This window comes from Vidua chalybeata, chromosome 17, assembly GCF_026979565.1.
Source record: "Vidua chalybeata isolate OUT-0048 chromosome 17, bVidCha1 merged haplotype, whole genome shotgun sequence".
NCBI lineage: Eukaryota > Metazoa > Chordata > Aves > Passeriformes > Viduidae > Vidua > Vidua chalybeata.
In genome coordinates, this window is record NC_071546.1 from 6718242 (window position 1) to 6734606 (window position 16365).

Below are 16365 nucleotides of genomic sequence, written 5' to 3' on the forward strand. Positions count from 1 at the left end.
TGCATTTCCTCTGAGTAAATAATTTTGGTATCTCCTCCCATAATTACACCCACGTTGAGTAGGAACTCTGGCATTAGACAGACATATATTATGGGAACCAGTTAATTCGTTTGACAACTTTACAGGTATTAATAACAACTGCTAAGTACCTCTCCCTTCTCTCAAATTTCAGCTGATAGCACGAAAAGATTGCTGTGTTTTTTCTTTTTATGATTGATGTGACTTGGACATCCTTGAAGAACAAAGTAGAAGTTGTATGCAATTCTCATAAGCTGAGGGAATGGCAGGTGAGTTCTGCAAGTTTGCTTCCCTTCAGCAGATATTTACTCAGGGCTGTTTCCTCAGGATTCATGCCCTGTAGGTATCTGCTCAGATTTCTTATCTGAAGGTAATTTCATACTGTAATTTGTTCTCGCACTTCAAGTTTTCAAAGTTTTAATGTTGTTATTATTAAGACTTGTTTGAGAATATTTTTTGAGCTAAACAGAGGATATTGGGACAGGGAGGAGAAAAGAAATTTTCATTACATCAAAAGGCGCCATTTTTTAAATACTTTGTCAGAGATGTGTTGTGCTTGGTATTAACAAAATTTGTGTAATCCATTCTAATGAAGCTGTGAGCATGGAACCTGTAGACAGGAATTCAAAGATACATTAAAACCCTACCAAAGGAAAATAGTAATTGAGAGCATCTCTGCTTGTTCAAGTTTAAAATGAAGATGATTATTGAGCTGGGCAATTGCAAAGCAGGGTTCTTTCTCATTTAATGCTGGAAAAAGCATTTACAAATCAGCTTTGCAGGGAGAGCAGCAGCTAACTGCAGCTTGCTGTTGTCCTCTATATTCATGCTAATAATTCTCCTTTTCAGCCCATCAATACTTTCTCACATTACCTCTTTGTTGTCTTAAACTACCAGAAAAAAAATTCTTCCTTGAATTTAATTATAACACTTTTTTTGCAAAATTAGTCTTACTTTTACCTCTTGTTCAAGGATTAGATGTAAATTGTAGTTTAATATGCAGCTGTATTGTCTCTGATCTGACTTAGTATTTCACTGATAAGCTCTGTGGTCTACACCTAGAAGCTTGTTTGAAGATCCCTACAATAATATTGCATAGGCATTAATCCATCCTTTCCATCCTATTCTTTTTGTTGTTGTTATTGTTTTCTTTTGATTTCCCTTTAAAATGGTGGTGGTCATGTGTCCCCATCCTGTCCCCACTCCCCCCACCCCCAACCTCATTGCACTTATGACACTGACCTTAATAAAAATGGCTTAGAAGAGCCTTCACCAAGGTACTTGCCCTGAGCATTTATCAAAACTTGAAGCACAATGCTCCAGGTGTATTTTGTAAAGTCTCCCAGGGCAGGTAAAAACATAGAAGGTGCTTCTCAGCATTCCCAAAGACAGCATAACTGCTCAGGTTTGAGCATGGCAAGGAAACAGGGAAGGGAAAACAATCTTGCAAGGGATATCATATTCATATTTGCTTGCCAACAAGGCAGTTTAGCATTTGAGGTGTCAGGAACCACTTTATGGGGTTTAAACCACAGACCATAATAACAGCATATGTGCAGGAGGTCACAATATCAGAGCACTCCAAGCATTCTGCAAGAATTCTTCTATGACGTGAAGTTATTGCCTACTAGAAGAGGAACTCCAGTGTCCAGCTGCCACTTTGAACAGAGCTAGATTCAGACAGATGGACTGATTCGTCAAAGGCTTCAGCATGTCCTCAAATACCTCTTGTTCATCCATATAAGACAGATGATCTCCCACTACGCATTTTTCCTTGCATCTAGGCCAAATGACATCAGGATCTAAGCAGGAAAAGTAAGATATCCTAATTGCCATTCCTGTGACCCTAAAAATATGTATGTTGAAAACATAAAGGGGCTACAGGACACCTTCTTTGGTGCTGATTATGAAATGACACCAATTTGCCCCTGTAAATTTCTTTTTAAGTCCAGTGGTAAAAGAGCGTCCAACCCTGTAGAGGAAGTACATAAGTGCTCTGCATGAGGGCTCTTTAACAAAACCCACGGACAGATTTCCATTATTGACCAATAGACTTAATTTAATGGGGCATCTGCTTTTTGGTTGTACTTCCTCCCACAAAAGGTAATTGCTCTTAGTAACCTCATCACGCCACTAAACAGCAAATGACCTCATGCCAGTTGCTTCTTCATGACTTTTCTTGTGTTTTATAGACCTGACCCCAACACACATCAGCTGGCAACCATCAGTGAATGCAGCCAACCACCACACAGACAGATATGCCAACACCGAGCTGACTGTGAGGCGAGGACAAGCCTTCAATATCACCCTGTACTTCAACAGACCGAGGCAGAATGGAGAGAGCCTAGGATTTGTCACTGAAATAGGTAACACTCCCATAGCTAATCCGTGTGCTCAGAGAACTGTAATCTTTACTCCTCGTAGTTCTCTCCTTATTTTGTTTAGACATATGATTTTTCTGCCTGTGTTTTTAGTGCTTCCCGCACCCCAGTGTGCTCAGTTTCAAGTGTGAGGTTAATGTTGAAACCACTCTGGAATGGAAACCAGTGACTCCTTCTTTCTGGCAGGGCCATCCCCCTCGGAGTCTCACCGCACAAGGGCAGTGTTCAACCTCTCTGAGGTGGGGGGCAGTGGCTGGAGTGCTGCCCAAGGACCCAGCGACTCTGGAGCCATGACCTTCACAATTTCCAGCCCAGCCAACGCTGTCATTGGGCGATACAACCTCACCCTCCGCGTCACCTCAGGGAACAAGATCTTCTCCAGATACCTGGGCCAGTTTGTGTTGCTCTTCAACCCCTGGTGCCCAGGTAGGTGCCAATGCCTTTGCTCTTGAACACAGCTGACCTTGTTGCTTTCCCACCTGCACAGAGCTGCTCCCTCAGGCTGTCTCTCTTTGTGTCGCCAGAGGCTGCAATCTCAGCTCTGTGATCAGAGGTCTGGTTTCACTACATTAAAAAAGCTGCTGCCACCCCCTTTGTACCCTAACACAATGTGCTATATGGGGTTATACCACAGCCTCTTCAGAACTAGCAGATCACTTTTTCTGTAGACAAGGGCTTCTCTGGGCAAACTCTTCCAGGGCATCACTGCCCTCTGGTAAAGAATTTCTTCCTAACAGCTAATCTGAATCTCTCCCTTTTTAGGTTATAACAGCTCCCCCTTGTCCTATCACTCTCAGTCCATGTAAAGCGTTGCTCTCCCTCCTTTTTATAAGCCCCTTTAGGCACTGGAAGGCCACAGTGAGCTCTTCCTGGAGCCTTCCCTTCCCCAGGATGAACACGCCCAGCTTTCCCAGCCTGGCTCCAGAGCAGAGGGCTCCAGACCTCAGAGCAGCTCTGTGGCCTCTTCTGGAGGCTCTAACGGCTCCACATCTTCCTTGTGCTGAGAAGCTCAGAACTGGATGCAGTGTTCCAGGTGGTGTCTCACAAAGGCAGAGTCAAGGGGGAGAATCCCCTCCCTCAACCTGCTGCCCACCCCTCTGTTGGTGCAGCCCAGGATGTGCTTGGCATTCTGGGTGACAAGCACACACTGCTGGCTCCTGTCCAGTTCCCATATTCTTCTTTTGGGTTGAAAATGGACACCTCTTGTTGCTCCAGCTTTTCTTGCATTTCTCCTGCGACATGCTGAGGCTGCAAATTTCTAACCTCATATTTTGCAACTATGCAATAGGCTAGAAACCTGGATTAGCCTGAAAACATGACACCCTGGTGTTAAGAGAACTCTTAGCCATCCCAGTGAGTAAACAGCTTATAAGAGAAAAGTAGCCACAATCATCCACTATTTTTTCCATGACCATATGTTAGTCAAGAGCCAATAAGAAATGCGTCAATAGCCAAGATGAAAAAAGCTGCTAATTAGCTCAGTAAGTCCTGGAAGACAGAAATAATTATACAAATATGTTCAGGAAACTCAGACCATCTCTGCACAGACCTGAGGGGAAAAACCTGCCCAGAAATCCCTGAAAAATAATTTGTGTGTTACTTGTAATTGATGGAAACCACACTGCAGGGACAGCAATATGTGACAGCTCCTGGACTGGAACACCAGCGTGGCAGCAGTACTCAAGAGGCCAAACTCTTCTCAGCTGAAAACAGAAAAATTAAGCTGTGCCCATTACAATTTTAAACTCATGTTTTTGTGGAAGAGTCCTCCAGATTTACCAGATGATGCCTTGGCTACTGACAGATAAAAGGGAGTATCCTTAATGCTGAATGAAGGATGCTGCTGAATAAGTTCTGCGGAGTGCAATAGCTCCCTGATCCTGAAAAACAGGAACAGATTCAGTTTGAGGGTATGTTACCACTATTGTAAGTGTCAGAGCAGAAGGGAAATGGGAAATTTATTTTCTTGGCAAAGGATAAATGGCAAATCTGGTCTGTAGATATGGTTCCAGGTGGGAGATTAGTCCTTAAGCTGAGGAATACAGAAATTAATTCATTAACTGGAATATCAATAAAGAATTACTTATAAGAAAACAGTCAGGACTAGAGATGAAAGAAAAAATGCTGGATTGGAGAAAAGCTACTAGAGAGTGAATCCTTAAGTGTCATCTGAAAAAACACTCTGATCAAGTAGTTCATCACTGACTTTGGCACAATGACATTAAACAGCATTGTCCATGCCCAGATGGGCTGGGACAACACACAGAAATAACTGACTGACCTTAGAGAGCGGAGAAGGTGAGAAGAAATAAGATATAATATTAGAAAATAAAAGACCACACCTCTAGGGAGAAATAATAATGATTTCAGTGACAGACTTATCACCTGGAAATCATGAAGAATGTGAAAGCCCTTATTAATCAAAGAAAAAGAATGAAAGTGAAATGGCCCTGAAAAAGAAAAATGCAATCTTAAGCTGTATAAGAGAAAACAGTTAGTCAGACTTAAATGTTAAAGTCATTGGATGAGATTACAAGAATTAAACCATGTTCAGTGAAGGGTTACTAGGATAAATTAATACATGAAAAATCTTCTGGACCAAAAAAAAAAAAAAAGAAAAAAAAATCTAGTTTAGTAAGCTATAAAGGTTTATTGAGAGCACCTTAGGAAAAAGGTGCTCCTTATAAACCTTAGGAAAAAAATATATGATCTTCAAGTGATTATACAAGGACATTTAGATTGCTCAGAATAATAAATTCACAGGGCTAGAAGGATCTTAGAAAGTCATCTCATCCCACACCAGGGCTCTAAGGCAGGTTCAGTTCAGCACTTAGGTCATTCCTGAGAGGTCTTGAATTCCTTCTCAATGACCAGCCATTAGGGAAGCTCCAGCACCTCCCCTGGCAATTCCCTCCAATAAATCACAAGCCTTTCTATTAAATCTTTATCCTATTAACTAACCAAATCTTTCTTGCTGTGACTTCAGTATTTAATTTCTCCTACATATGACAGACACCAAGAGTAGACTTTATTTCCCCCTGCCCCATCCTCTTCACAAGAATTTCTGGAATTTATTACAATGCTTGCCCCATTCCTTGCCCCCATTTGTTAATAATTCTGAGTTAATTCATACTTCAGATTTTCAGGAATGCTGAGCATTCTTATTGCTCCTCCCTCTTTTTCAAACTGGTCCACACCTTGAAGTGCAGACCTGAAACTGCACACAGGTCTCCATGTCCATGCTACCCCAAAACTTCAGGAATCAACAGTGATGATATTATTTTTGAAAAGTGTGGACAACAACCACAAAAATAGATTTATATCATATGATACAATTTTTAAAATAAACTGCAATTTTTTTATTTGCAGGAAGGGAAGGATGGGAAGTTCCTATAGGAAGGTAAAGAAGTTGATTCAATAAAATAGAAAAGCTGATATTTTTGTATGTATTTCCTGCAATCCTGAACCTTTCAGAAAATATCTTTAAACATTATGGAATTAAAAGCAGAGCTAAGCAGATATTGCTACCTAAAGAGTAACTAAAACAACCTAAACCTCTGTGGGAACCAATGCTTTCATGGCAGCTAAATACTGTGCCATAAACTTGGAAAAACAATGAGGAACAACGAGCGCCAAGTGAATGGCTGAGCAGCTTATCCTAATAACATTCCTGATAGGACTTTGGATCAGGCAAGCAAAGGTCTTCATTTAGAAATCTTAAAACAAGAAAAATACATCTGGAAAAAAGAGAAAAATGTCATCTGTGCCATTCTTTTCAAATCTTTTTCAATCTGTTCCACTTCTAACTACCCTGAGAAGACAGAAAAATGTGGTGAACTAGCCTGGACTTTTGTCTATCTTCCTCACAAAAACACAGAGTGCAGACAGGGGACATTTAGGTAATACACAAGGCTACACTAAAAGTAGGGGGAAAAGGTTAAGTAATAAAATATGGATCCTTCTTTTACCCCCCCTACCCCCCACCTTCCCTGGCCATATATAATAACAGACATTACCACTGAACTGCACCTGTTCATGGAGCTGTAACATTTCTATTTTGCAAGTAGAAGTTTTCTCCTTGCTAAATCAGGACAAAAATGTTTCTGAAAGGTTGCTGGTATTCTCAACTTTAAGCCTGCCCAACTTGGTTTTCAGGTGATGATGTCTACATGTCCAATGAAAATGAGAGACAAGAATATGTTCTAAATGAAAATGGAATCATCTTTGTGGGCAATGCAAGGTACATTGAAGCAAGAGGGTGGTTTTATGGACAGGTAAGTCACAAGGAATTTGTTTGGACTCTCATTCTGTCTCCAATAGCATTTATTTTATCATTATTTTCTGTTTATATAATAACTGCACAAACCTGGGTAGCCTTACTTGTGGTTTGCTCACAGTGTGCCCCACTGTCCCTATCACTTTTGGGCTGGGATATCTCAGAAAGGGGGAACTGCAGTAAAATCTCCTTTAATTCTGCTTGTGAAACCATCCATTTTCTTTAAAATGTATCTTATCTGATCACAGTTTCAAGACCTCCTAAACATCTGCCTCACCATGCTTGATCTGAGCCTGTACTACCGTCAGGACCCAGCCATGGATGTGTCCCGAAGAGGAGATCCCAAATATGTGGGCCGAGTAATCAGCTCTATGGTAAGAAATGGACAGCTTAACCCCAGCCCCACACGAGTGAGCAGAAAGCACCCCTGAGACTCAGCCATAAGCCACACAATGAGCTAAATACAGTGCACTGCAGACAATTCATTTTGTGCGTTCTGTCCACTGGCCTCCCTTTAGATCAATGGAAATGATAACGATAATGGAGTTCTCCTGGGGAAGTGGCAAGGAAGTTTCCACTCGCATGAGAACCCGTCCAGATGGGATGGCAGCGTGGTGATCCTCAAGAAATGGCGCCAGGACAACTACAGACCTGTTCAGTACGGCCAGTGCTGGGTTTTTGCAGGTGTGATGTGCACAGGTAAGCTGTCAGGATAGAGGGCTGGGGTGAATGGAGGCATCTGGGAGCTCTGGTTTTATCAAAACTACAAAGCAATAATTTCTACCAAAGGAATAGTGCTGTGAAGACCACTAATGCTGAAGAATCACAAAATATTTAGACACTTTGTTTCTCAGATATTTGTAATCATTGAACTAAAGCTGTGTGGGTTCTGTTGCATTTCTTGCTTGTTTGTTTTTTTATGAAATGTATTTCAGTTTTGAGGTGCTTGGGGATTCCAACTCGTTTGGTTTCAAATTTTAACTCTGCCCATGACGTGGATAGAAACCTGAGTATCGATAAGTACTATGACAGCTCTGGAAGGAGTCTTAATATCAGCAAGGATTCCACATGGTAAATATAATTTCTTCCATCTCATCAGCAACAATAGAGAGGATCTAGGAGACCTAAAACATGAACACTAGTAGTACAAAAGCAATTGAGTAGGCAAAATGTAATACAACCATCTAAATTAATACTGCGGACATCCATTTGGAAAACAAACAAATAACATACTTTATGATTTTCTCCCTCCCTGCCCTGAGGTCTATACCTCAAAAGCAGGCAGTAAATCTGTCCTTTGAAAGAGGTACTGTAACTTGACACTTTGTGTCTCAGTTTAGAGTTTAGATTTTTTTTTTTTTTTTAATTCACTACTCCTCTCCAACTGGAAGTTTGCATGACTACTCTATATTATCGTTCTTTTTAGACATTGTTCTTTGTCTCCAGGGATTATCATGTGTGGAATGAAAGCTGGTTCATTCGCCCAGACCTGGGAAGGTCATACAATGGGTGGCAAGTTTTAGATGCAACTCCACAAGAACAAAGCAGAGGTAAGGGCCTACGCTCTCAGCCTGACTTAAGAGTCCTTCTCCAAACTGAGCACAACTAATAAAGTTTACACAGTTTAACCTTTCTTTTTTTTTCTTCTTTTTTTTTTTTTACATTTTAGGAATTTTTCAGTGTGGCCCTGCATCTGTCTTAGCTATCAAAGAAGGTGAAGTAGACCTGGATTATGACACCTTGTTTGTGTACTCGGAGGTGAACGCCGACTGCAACAGATGGATTGTGTACAATGATGGAACCAAGAAAAGAGTTTATTGTGATACTGAAATCATTGGCAGGTCCATCAGCACCAAAGCTGTGGGCAGCAATGGCCGTGTGGATGTCACTGCTAACTACAAATATCCAGAAGGTAGAGGAATTAGCACAAGTGATCTCCTGTTATTGCCTACTGAATCTTTGGTGCTGGGAAGCTGCAATGGATAACCTGCTTGGTTTAAACATCTCTCCCCTGCCTTCAGAAAATATTTCTGCCAGCGTGCTCAGATTGCTTTCTTAATACAATGGGTGTTATATTTCTGGGTTTGTGTATTCAGTAGCTTCCTTATTAAGGGACAATAGAAAATATACTTTAGTCCCTTCCACATAAGCATAAAATTTAATGCATACACAAAACAGGGCGATAAAATACATTTTACTACCCAAGACAAACAAACCCTCGGGGTTTCACTCCTCAGTGTTTTAGTGCAACCATATTTAATACAGAGGCTGGCTGCCATCAGATTAGCAGAGTATCACTTAGCACATTACTGCATGTTCTGACCAGAGAAAAAGAAATCTCACTTTTAAACAAATACAAATGCATCATATTTCATTTTAGTGATTTATTCACCCTGTCATGGTATATCCCCTGTGAAAAACCTGAATGGAGGCTTAATGAAGATACAGGGAGCTTTTGGGTTTTGCATATTTCTGAGTGATGCTGATAGCCTGTGTTGGTCTGAAAACCTTTACACAGAAGGAGTGCATTTGCAACAAAAGTAGAATTTTACTTGGTTCTCTGCTTCCACCAGGTTCTTCTGAGGAAAGACGAGTCTACAGAAAGGCCTTGGGTAAGATACTGGGAATAAGTGTCACGGAAGGACACACAGACTCTCCCGGGGGAAGATCTTCAGAGACAATGAGAAACCCTGGTATTGCTGGGAAATTCAAGCTGGCTGAACCTCCAGTTTTTGGCAAAGACATTAACCTGGTCCTGGTCCTCAGCAACCTCTCCTCTGACCGCAAGAGCATCAGGGTGGACATGAGTGCCTCCACCATCCTGTACACAAGGAGAGCAGTGGCAGAGATCCTGAAGGCAGCCACTTCTGTGGAGCTTGGTCCTAAACAAGGTAACTTTTAATGTCCCTAAGGAGCCAATAGAGCTCTGCTCCTAGCCACAGCAAGGCAACTGGAAGGAGGAAGCATCAGTATCACACCTGTATCCGCTTTGTAGTGCAGTCACTCATTGTTTATGAGAACATTTTACATTATTTTTTTCCCTCTGCAAATTTTCACTAGTTCAAGCATTAAGTGGATGTCTCATGAAATGTTACATAGAAGGCTACACTTATGTTATAGCTCCAGAAGCAGCACTATGTGTGTGTGCCATGGTTTCTATATGTATACATACGTGCATGTGTGTGTGGTGATTATTACATAGGAACACATCTTACTCTTAACAAGTAAAAAAAGTCTGATGTGTGCCTTCTGGCACCCAACAGGCAACACATGAAAAGAAATCATCTAGGAAAAAGGTTAAAAGTTACAGTGAAACTCTGTCTCTCTTTTGAAGAGTAAAGACTATTTAAATTATTATAGAGATATTTTTCATCCCCAGGAGCAACAAAGATAAACATTTTTCCCATACACAGCAGAAAAGTTGTAGGACTACAGTGAGCAGCTGACCAGGTCACTTGAAAAGGATCTCTGTGAAACTTGACCCGAACTTTCTTCATGACTGAGGTAAAATAGAGAGGATTCAAGGAGGGAATAGATTAAAGTGGTTATTCCTCTAATCATAAGAAATACAAAGGGCCAGGAATCCAATGAAATGCAGATAAGCAGACTCCCTCAGTTTCAGGTCAAAATCCTCTATTCAAAACTGAAAGGGTCAAATGAGTTAAAGGAGACAAGGATCACCCAGAAGAGGGAAATACACAATGAGTCTCACAAGAAGGAAATATAAACACACTCCACTGCCATCTTTTCTCTCTTCAGTAATTAATAAAACCCCTCACTATAACTCTTTTCTCTTTAGCTTGCTTTGAAAATGTAAAATGTAATGGTTCCTAAGTATATGTCTGAATTCTAGGGAAGCATATCCGGGTGAAGATCCCTTATACTCATTATGGAAGATATCTGACCACTGACAAAAGGATCCAAGTTACTGCTTTGTGTAAAGTCATGCGCTCGCACGGGCTGAAGCTGCTGGTGGAGAAGACAATCATTTTAGAGGACACAAACATCATCATTAAGGTGAACAATTTTCTCCCTGATGTTCTGAACAGATGTTAAAAGGTCCTTCTGGAGCTCAGATATTATGATGAGAATCTGGGGATAAAGGTATTAAATTTAGGCCGCATTTCAGATGTTGTTCCAAAATTCTGCCTGCTTGAATTGAGAATGCCAGGATGTGAGAGGCCAGTTCTGAACCTTGGCCTGAATCTGCCCCCGTTTTTTAGAACAGCTCTGTTACCTTCTTTTTTTCCCAGTCACAAGCCTTCTGTTCCACAGTACTTGCATTCATTCCATGTATTGGCAAGTGCTTGTGTTGTCCTCAAAGAACTTTGCCAAAATACAGATTTAAACCCTTAATTCTAACCAGTGCTTATTGTTTTAGCACTTTAATCCTAATCAATAATATGCCAACAAAGCCATTCAGCAACCAAAAGATCAGACAGGTTTCATGGGACATGTCTGTGTAGCCAGGGCTCTATTTCACTGAAATTATGCACAAAATATTGCAGACAGCTGGACAGCCCTATTGAGCTAAGCCCCATCCAGCTTCAAACACGAGGAAAGCAAATGTTTGTCAGCTAAATGACACTTGCAGCTCCACTGAATTCTGACTCAGGAAAGCATAAACCTGGGAATGATCAGGAACGTGTTTTGTCCTTCAGGTGCCCCAGAGGGTTGTGGTGAACAAAGCTGTGTCCCTGGAGATCTCCTACGCCAACCCCCTCCCGGAGCCCGTCAGCCGCTGCGTGCTGCTGGTCACTCTGATGAACCAACAGGTCAAGATCAAGTAAGTGCAAGCTGCTTCCAGTATCACCAACAGCACCTCTAATTCCTCAAACAGAAAGAAGAAAAAAAACACCCACACTTGATTCGTCTTTTTTATATTTTCTATCTCTGAAAACAAAAATGCCACCAAATATATATAGATATGATTCCTTAATTATGTGGTGTTTTTTCCACATAGAGTTTCTTTAACAACCCAAACCTGCTAACATTCTTTTTTCCTGGGAAAGCAAATGCACATTTGAAATTCTTTTGTCTCTCTGCAGCTTATTCTACAGTTTGGTGTTCTGTTTTTATTTTCATATATAATACCCTGATACTGCAAAAATAATTAGGCTAAAGCAAACAAGTCAGACACTCCCTTTGGTTCAGCCCAAACAAAAAGTTGCTCTGTTCTCCTTTAAAGTAGGAAAAAACTTGCCTTTTCAAAACAAAAAAGCAAATTGTTCCTGTTTTTTATTTTCTTTTCCTCTGGACTCTGCTGCTTTATACATCAGCTCAGTGTTGACTAATAGTTTGTATTTCCTAAAGCTTCTTCTTTTGTAAAACAGCCTGACTTGCTTTGGCTGTGGAACAATTTGGACTTAATAATCCATAAAAAATAGGAAAACATTATTCCAGTAAAAGAGTAAGCCAATTTAGGCCAAAAGGAGATACAAACCAAAGCACAATGGCCATTAGAAAAATCATTATTGCCAAAATGGATATGAACCAAGCAGGCATTGGACAGAGCACTGATCTTTGCCATCAAAGTTTTTCTATTCTGAGTTTGTGCTGACTATCCAAATCTGCATCCGGCCTTAGATGAAGCTGTGACATTGCACCTCTCTTTTCCATATTCCTCTTGAGAGTAAAGGAAGATGGTACTGTCCTTTCTCATTTCTTAGTCTACACATGGCCTCAAACCCTAAGTAATTTTCAAAACCCAAGGTCAGGTTCCAAGTAATTACAGTTCTGTTTCTTGGGAATCTCCTAAAAGACAATGCAAGCCTGAACTAAATTTTTTCTTCTTTTTTTCTATTCTTTTATTTTTCAGTTTGTCACGACTGGCACCGAGGGAGAGATCAAAAATTTATTTCGAGTTCACACCTCGGAGGGCTGGGCCCTTACAGCTGCAAGTAGACTTCTCTTGTGACAAATTTTCACATGTTAAGGGATTTGTAACAATTGCAGTAGCACCTGCATAATGTGATGGAATCAACCTTCCATTTCAGCATTAACACAGCAAGACACTCTCCTCTGTATAGGGACAGTGGTGACAGAAAGGAACTTTGCACGAAAACTGATGACCTCTTACATTGCAATAGAATCAAGTCTGCTTTCATGGTGCTTAACTATTTAGTCTCTAATTGTATTTCTCTTCCCTCCCACCCCCTGACAAAAGAAAAAAACTAAGCCCTTTCTTTGTAGAAATAGTTTCACTATTTTCAAATCTCATTCTGTCAATCTCCCAGTTTTGACCTTTCCCTCAAATAATTCATACAATCTCCTTTTGACCACATTCTAATTGTCAGCAATAAATAAAAATCATTCTCAACTGTATTGTTTTGTAATGATTTATACATTCTATGGGGGTATTACAAGAAATCACAAGACTGAGGAAAAGGGATCTTTTTCTTCATTTCACAAGCCCCACTAACCTAGAAGAGTGGAACATTTTCTCCATTGTTCACCTAATATCTGTATTTTTGACACCTATAGTTCCATGAATGAGGAGGAAAAGAGCCTAGGAAGGATGGCAAAAGTGATGCTTGGCAGTATTTGTGCAGCCTGTGGGCACAGGCTTGTCAGAGAGTAGAGAACACATGTACATATTCAAAACAGTAACTGAATTCTTATGCAGCCTGACAGAGTCCCAGGCACCACAAAGCATGGGGAGGGTTTTGCAATAGGGTGGCAGCCCAGCAACACAGGGTAAATAACTCCTCTTGCCCACCAGGGTAAGGTCACTGAGGACAAGGAACACGTTTGGCTTCAAACCCTCCCGTGGCTCACTCAGGGGCAGCCCTGGCCCCACACTTGTCAGAGTCTGCAGACAGAAGCCTCTTTTGTGGGTTCCCAGTCCCAGCATCTCCAGGTACCAGGTCTCCCCTGAAACCCACCTTTAAGTAGCTGTAAGGATTCCCTGCTCCTGCAGCCTCCCCAGGGCTGCTGGGACAGGGAATGACTGCCCAGGTGCAGGAGCTGCCAGGTCACCCTCAGAGCAGGATGTGGGGCAATCGTGGTGTGCAAACAGCTCTGCCAGGCCTGGAGAGTGATATTTGCTGTGTGACTTACAAAAAGCTTAAAGCAGAATTAATAAGCCAAAAGAGAGCTGTCGGGAGTTATGGACATGGGCATTTTTGTCTGACAGTTGAGCATATTTCAGAGTCTGAGGGATCCAGATATAATCACAGATTTTTACAAAAAAAAAAAAAAAAAAAAAAAACCAACACACACAAAAAACCCATTAAAAGCTCCATTAGATTCCCTTTTTTAAAAATGTATTTTAACTGCAGGCCATTAATTTGCCTTTTTGGTTCCCAGCATTCTTGATATAAAAGTGGAAACAAAACAACAAACAGAACTGAAGAAAAGACACAAGGCAGAATGTAGAGGTGAGTAAAATAAGAGATCATCCCTTCTCCTGACACCCCTTGCTCCTCATTACAGTGCACTGGAAGTCCAGAGCAGTCTGCAACCTACTCTTGGGACAAATTGGCAGGGCATGTTTTCAGGTAAGCTGTCACACAGGATGAGGGTGGAGAGGGCAGGAGGGAGCTGCAGGAGCAGAGTGCCTGTAATTACAGTGGGCAGGGCTCACACCAGAAGAGCAGCTCTGCAGCTTCCTCCAGGGCCCAACCAACCTTGCCATGCCAAACAGCTACAGAGAAACGATGTGCATGTATGATGAACACCAGACTACAAAGAAAAATTATTAGAAGCAGAGGCAGCCATTAAACACTTCTCTTTACTTAACACAAGTCCCCAGTCACAGCTGGTGATCCCCCCAGTGCCCCCTCCCTGGGAAGGGGAGTGCTCCTTACAGAAGAAATGCAGATTATAGGTAATCATGTCAGAAACAGGTAATGAGAAGGAAGCATTATTACAATAATGTTGTGGCAAAAACATAACGAATTATATGCAGTTATGTGGAAGATCTTCAGATAGATGTCTTTGAAAAAAAGAAAAAATGGGGGGAAAAACCTACTGGCAGGAACACTAATTACTATAAATCTACTTGGATTACTCCTTGTCCCACACAGCTGTGCTGTACCATACCAGGTATGTTAGTCTACACTTGCCCTCTCTACATACAGTCCCCAAAAACCTAAACTTACACAAACCAAAGCATCTAAAATTAAGTTGCTTTTGTCTACTTAAGGTAATATTTCCTTCATTAGACCCAATTTTGGACACTTTTCTCTGTAAAATGCCAGAATACTGATTATCATCTTTCCTCAGTCATTCACCAGTTTTACATAAGGATAATTGGATTCAAGACTGTGCAATTAAAGCAGTCATCAGTGGATGCTCACGTAGGATATCACTACAAAAACAGTAGCTACCAACCACAGGTCACACCCAGCTTGTATAAACTCCAGCCTATGTAGCCAAGTCCAGTCCTGAGCCTTTCATTACTGCTGCTGGTGGAAGAGGATTTAGAATGTTCTTGCACACTTTTGTAACCATAACCTGAGCTACGCACGAGTGTGGAAAAGAAGAAAGAATCCTTATGGCAGGTAAGTTCATCCAGCCTGATGGCTCCAGACATCCCTCTTCCAATCCAGATGAGCAATATTTGCTGAGAAAACAAGATAAATTACATCTAGCTGCTCTCTCAGGAACTTTGCTTTTTTTAGGTTGTATTTGTTGGTTTTTCTACTAGAACTGATTTTCTTTTTTCTTCTATTATCATGGGTCTTGAACCATTTTTTTCCAGTAACACAGAAAAGTAGAGGAAGAAAATATTTTTCAATCATATCAATTAACTGCTCTATTCAGTGCTTTTGCAGACACCTAATTAAGTATTGGCTAGTGATTGGGGCATCAAACTGCTGCATGGAAACCCCAGGCTGTAAGATCAAATGGAGTCTGGCCTCAGCCAGGTCACTTGGGCTCCCAAGAGGGGCTCTGCCAGCCAGGTGCTGCTTGTCTGTCTGGGATTGCACTCGCTGTGCTCACTCTCATGCTGACTGTAAAGATCTCGAGTTAGACACATGCACCATGGAATTCTCACACAGAGACTCTACAGTTTAGCCTAAACATGTTTCCCTGTTAGAGCTTCAGATTTCAGTCAAAGGCAAAGAGAATTCTGTGTCCACCATGATCAGCATCTTCAGCAGTGACCACCAGGCTGTTCCTTCTGAGCATGCTCCCAAACCAAAGTCTGTCCATTACAGGACGGACACACAAACAAATTTTTGGCCAATTGTACACTGACAGAATTACAGAAAATAAGGTTTCCTCACAGGCACTGAAAGAAGAAAAAGAAATTATAAGATTGAAATTGAAACTGGGGAGATCAAAACAAGGATAAATTTGAGATTCACGCGGACAAAAGACTGGCATCAAGCTTTACTGTGCTCTTGCCACAGATATGGAACTTTTCTTTCTGATCTCCTGCACATATTCTCTGGAAATGCCTGTGTAGCCATGAACTTCACAAGGCAAATCAAAGTATTGATGTAGTAAATTGTTAGAGCAAACCCATGCTAGCCACTGCCTTCTTTATCTTTCCTGCTTCTGCTCACTTCCCCTCTTCCTCTGATGGACATCTTGTCCTTGCCTGTGACATTCCACTCTGACAGTCTTTAGCAGCACTGTTTAGGTCCTTTAACATCAGAGCCTTACTAATATCATGGGTTGCCATTAAATCCTCTATGCGTGACATTTTTATTTACAAATGTGCAAAATGCTCTCAGTTTC

The 16365-nt window shown here is 41.2% G+C and overlaps 1 protein-coding gene across 1 annotated transcript; it reads left to right on the forward strand.

Annotated features, from left to right (window-relative positions):
- The first annotated feature begins 214 nt into the window (after positions 1-214).
- On the forward strand, positions 215-12999 carry LOC128796572 (protein-glutamine gamma-glutamyltransferase 6-like). Its single transcript, XM_053958360.1, has 13 exons — positions 215-287; positions 2211-2384; positions 2586-2825; positions 6555-6673; positions 6924-7049; positions 7194-7374; positions 7611-7746; positions 8122-8225; positions 8345-8587; positions 9249-9566; positions 10529-10692; positions 11337-11461; positions 12494-12999. The coding sequence occupies exons 1-13, from the start codon at positions 281-283 to the stop codon at positions 12642-12644; spliced, it is 2088 nt and encodes a 695-aa protein (XP_053814335.1). The 5' UTR covers positions 215-280; the 3' UTR covers positions 12645-12999.
- Positions 13000-16365: the final 3366 nt, after the last annotated feature.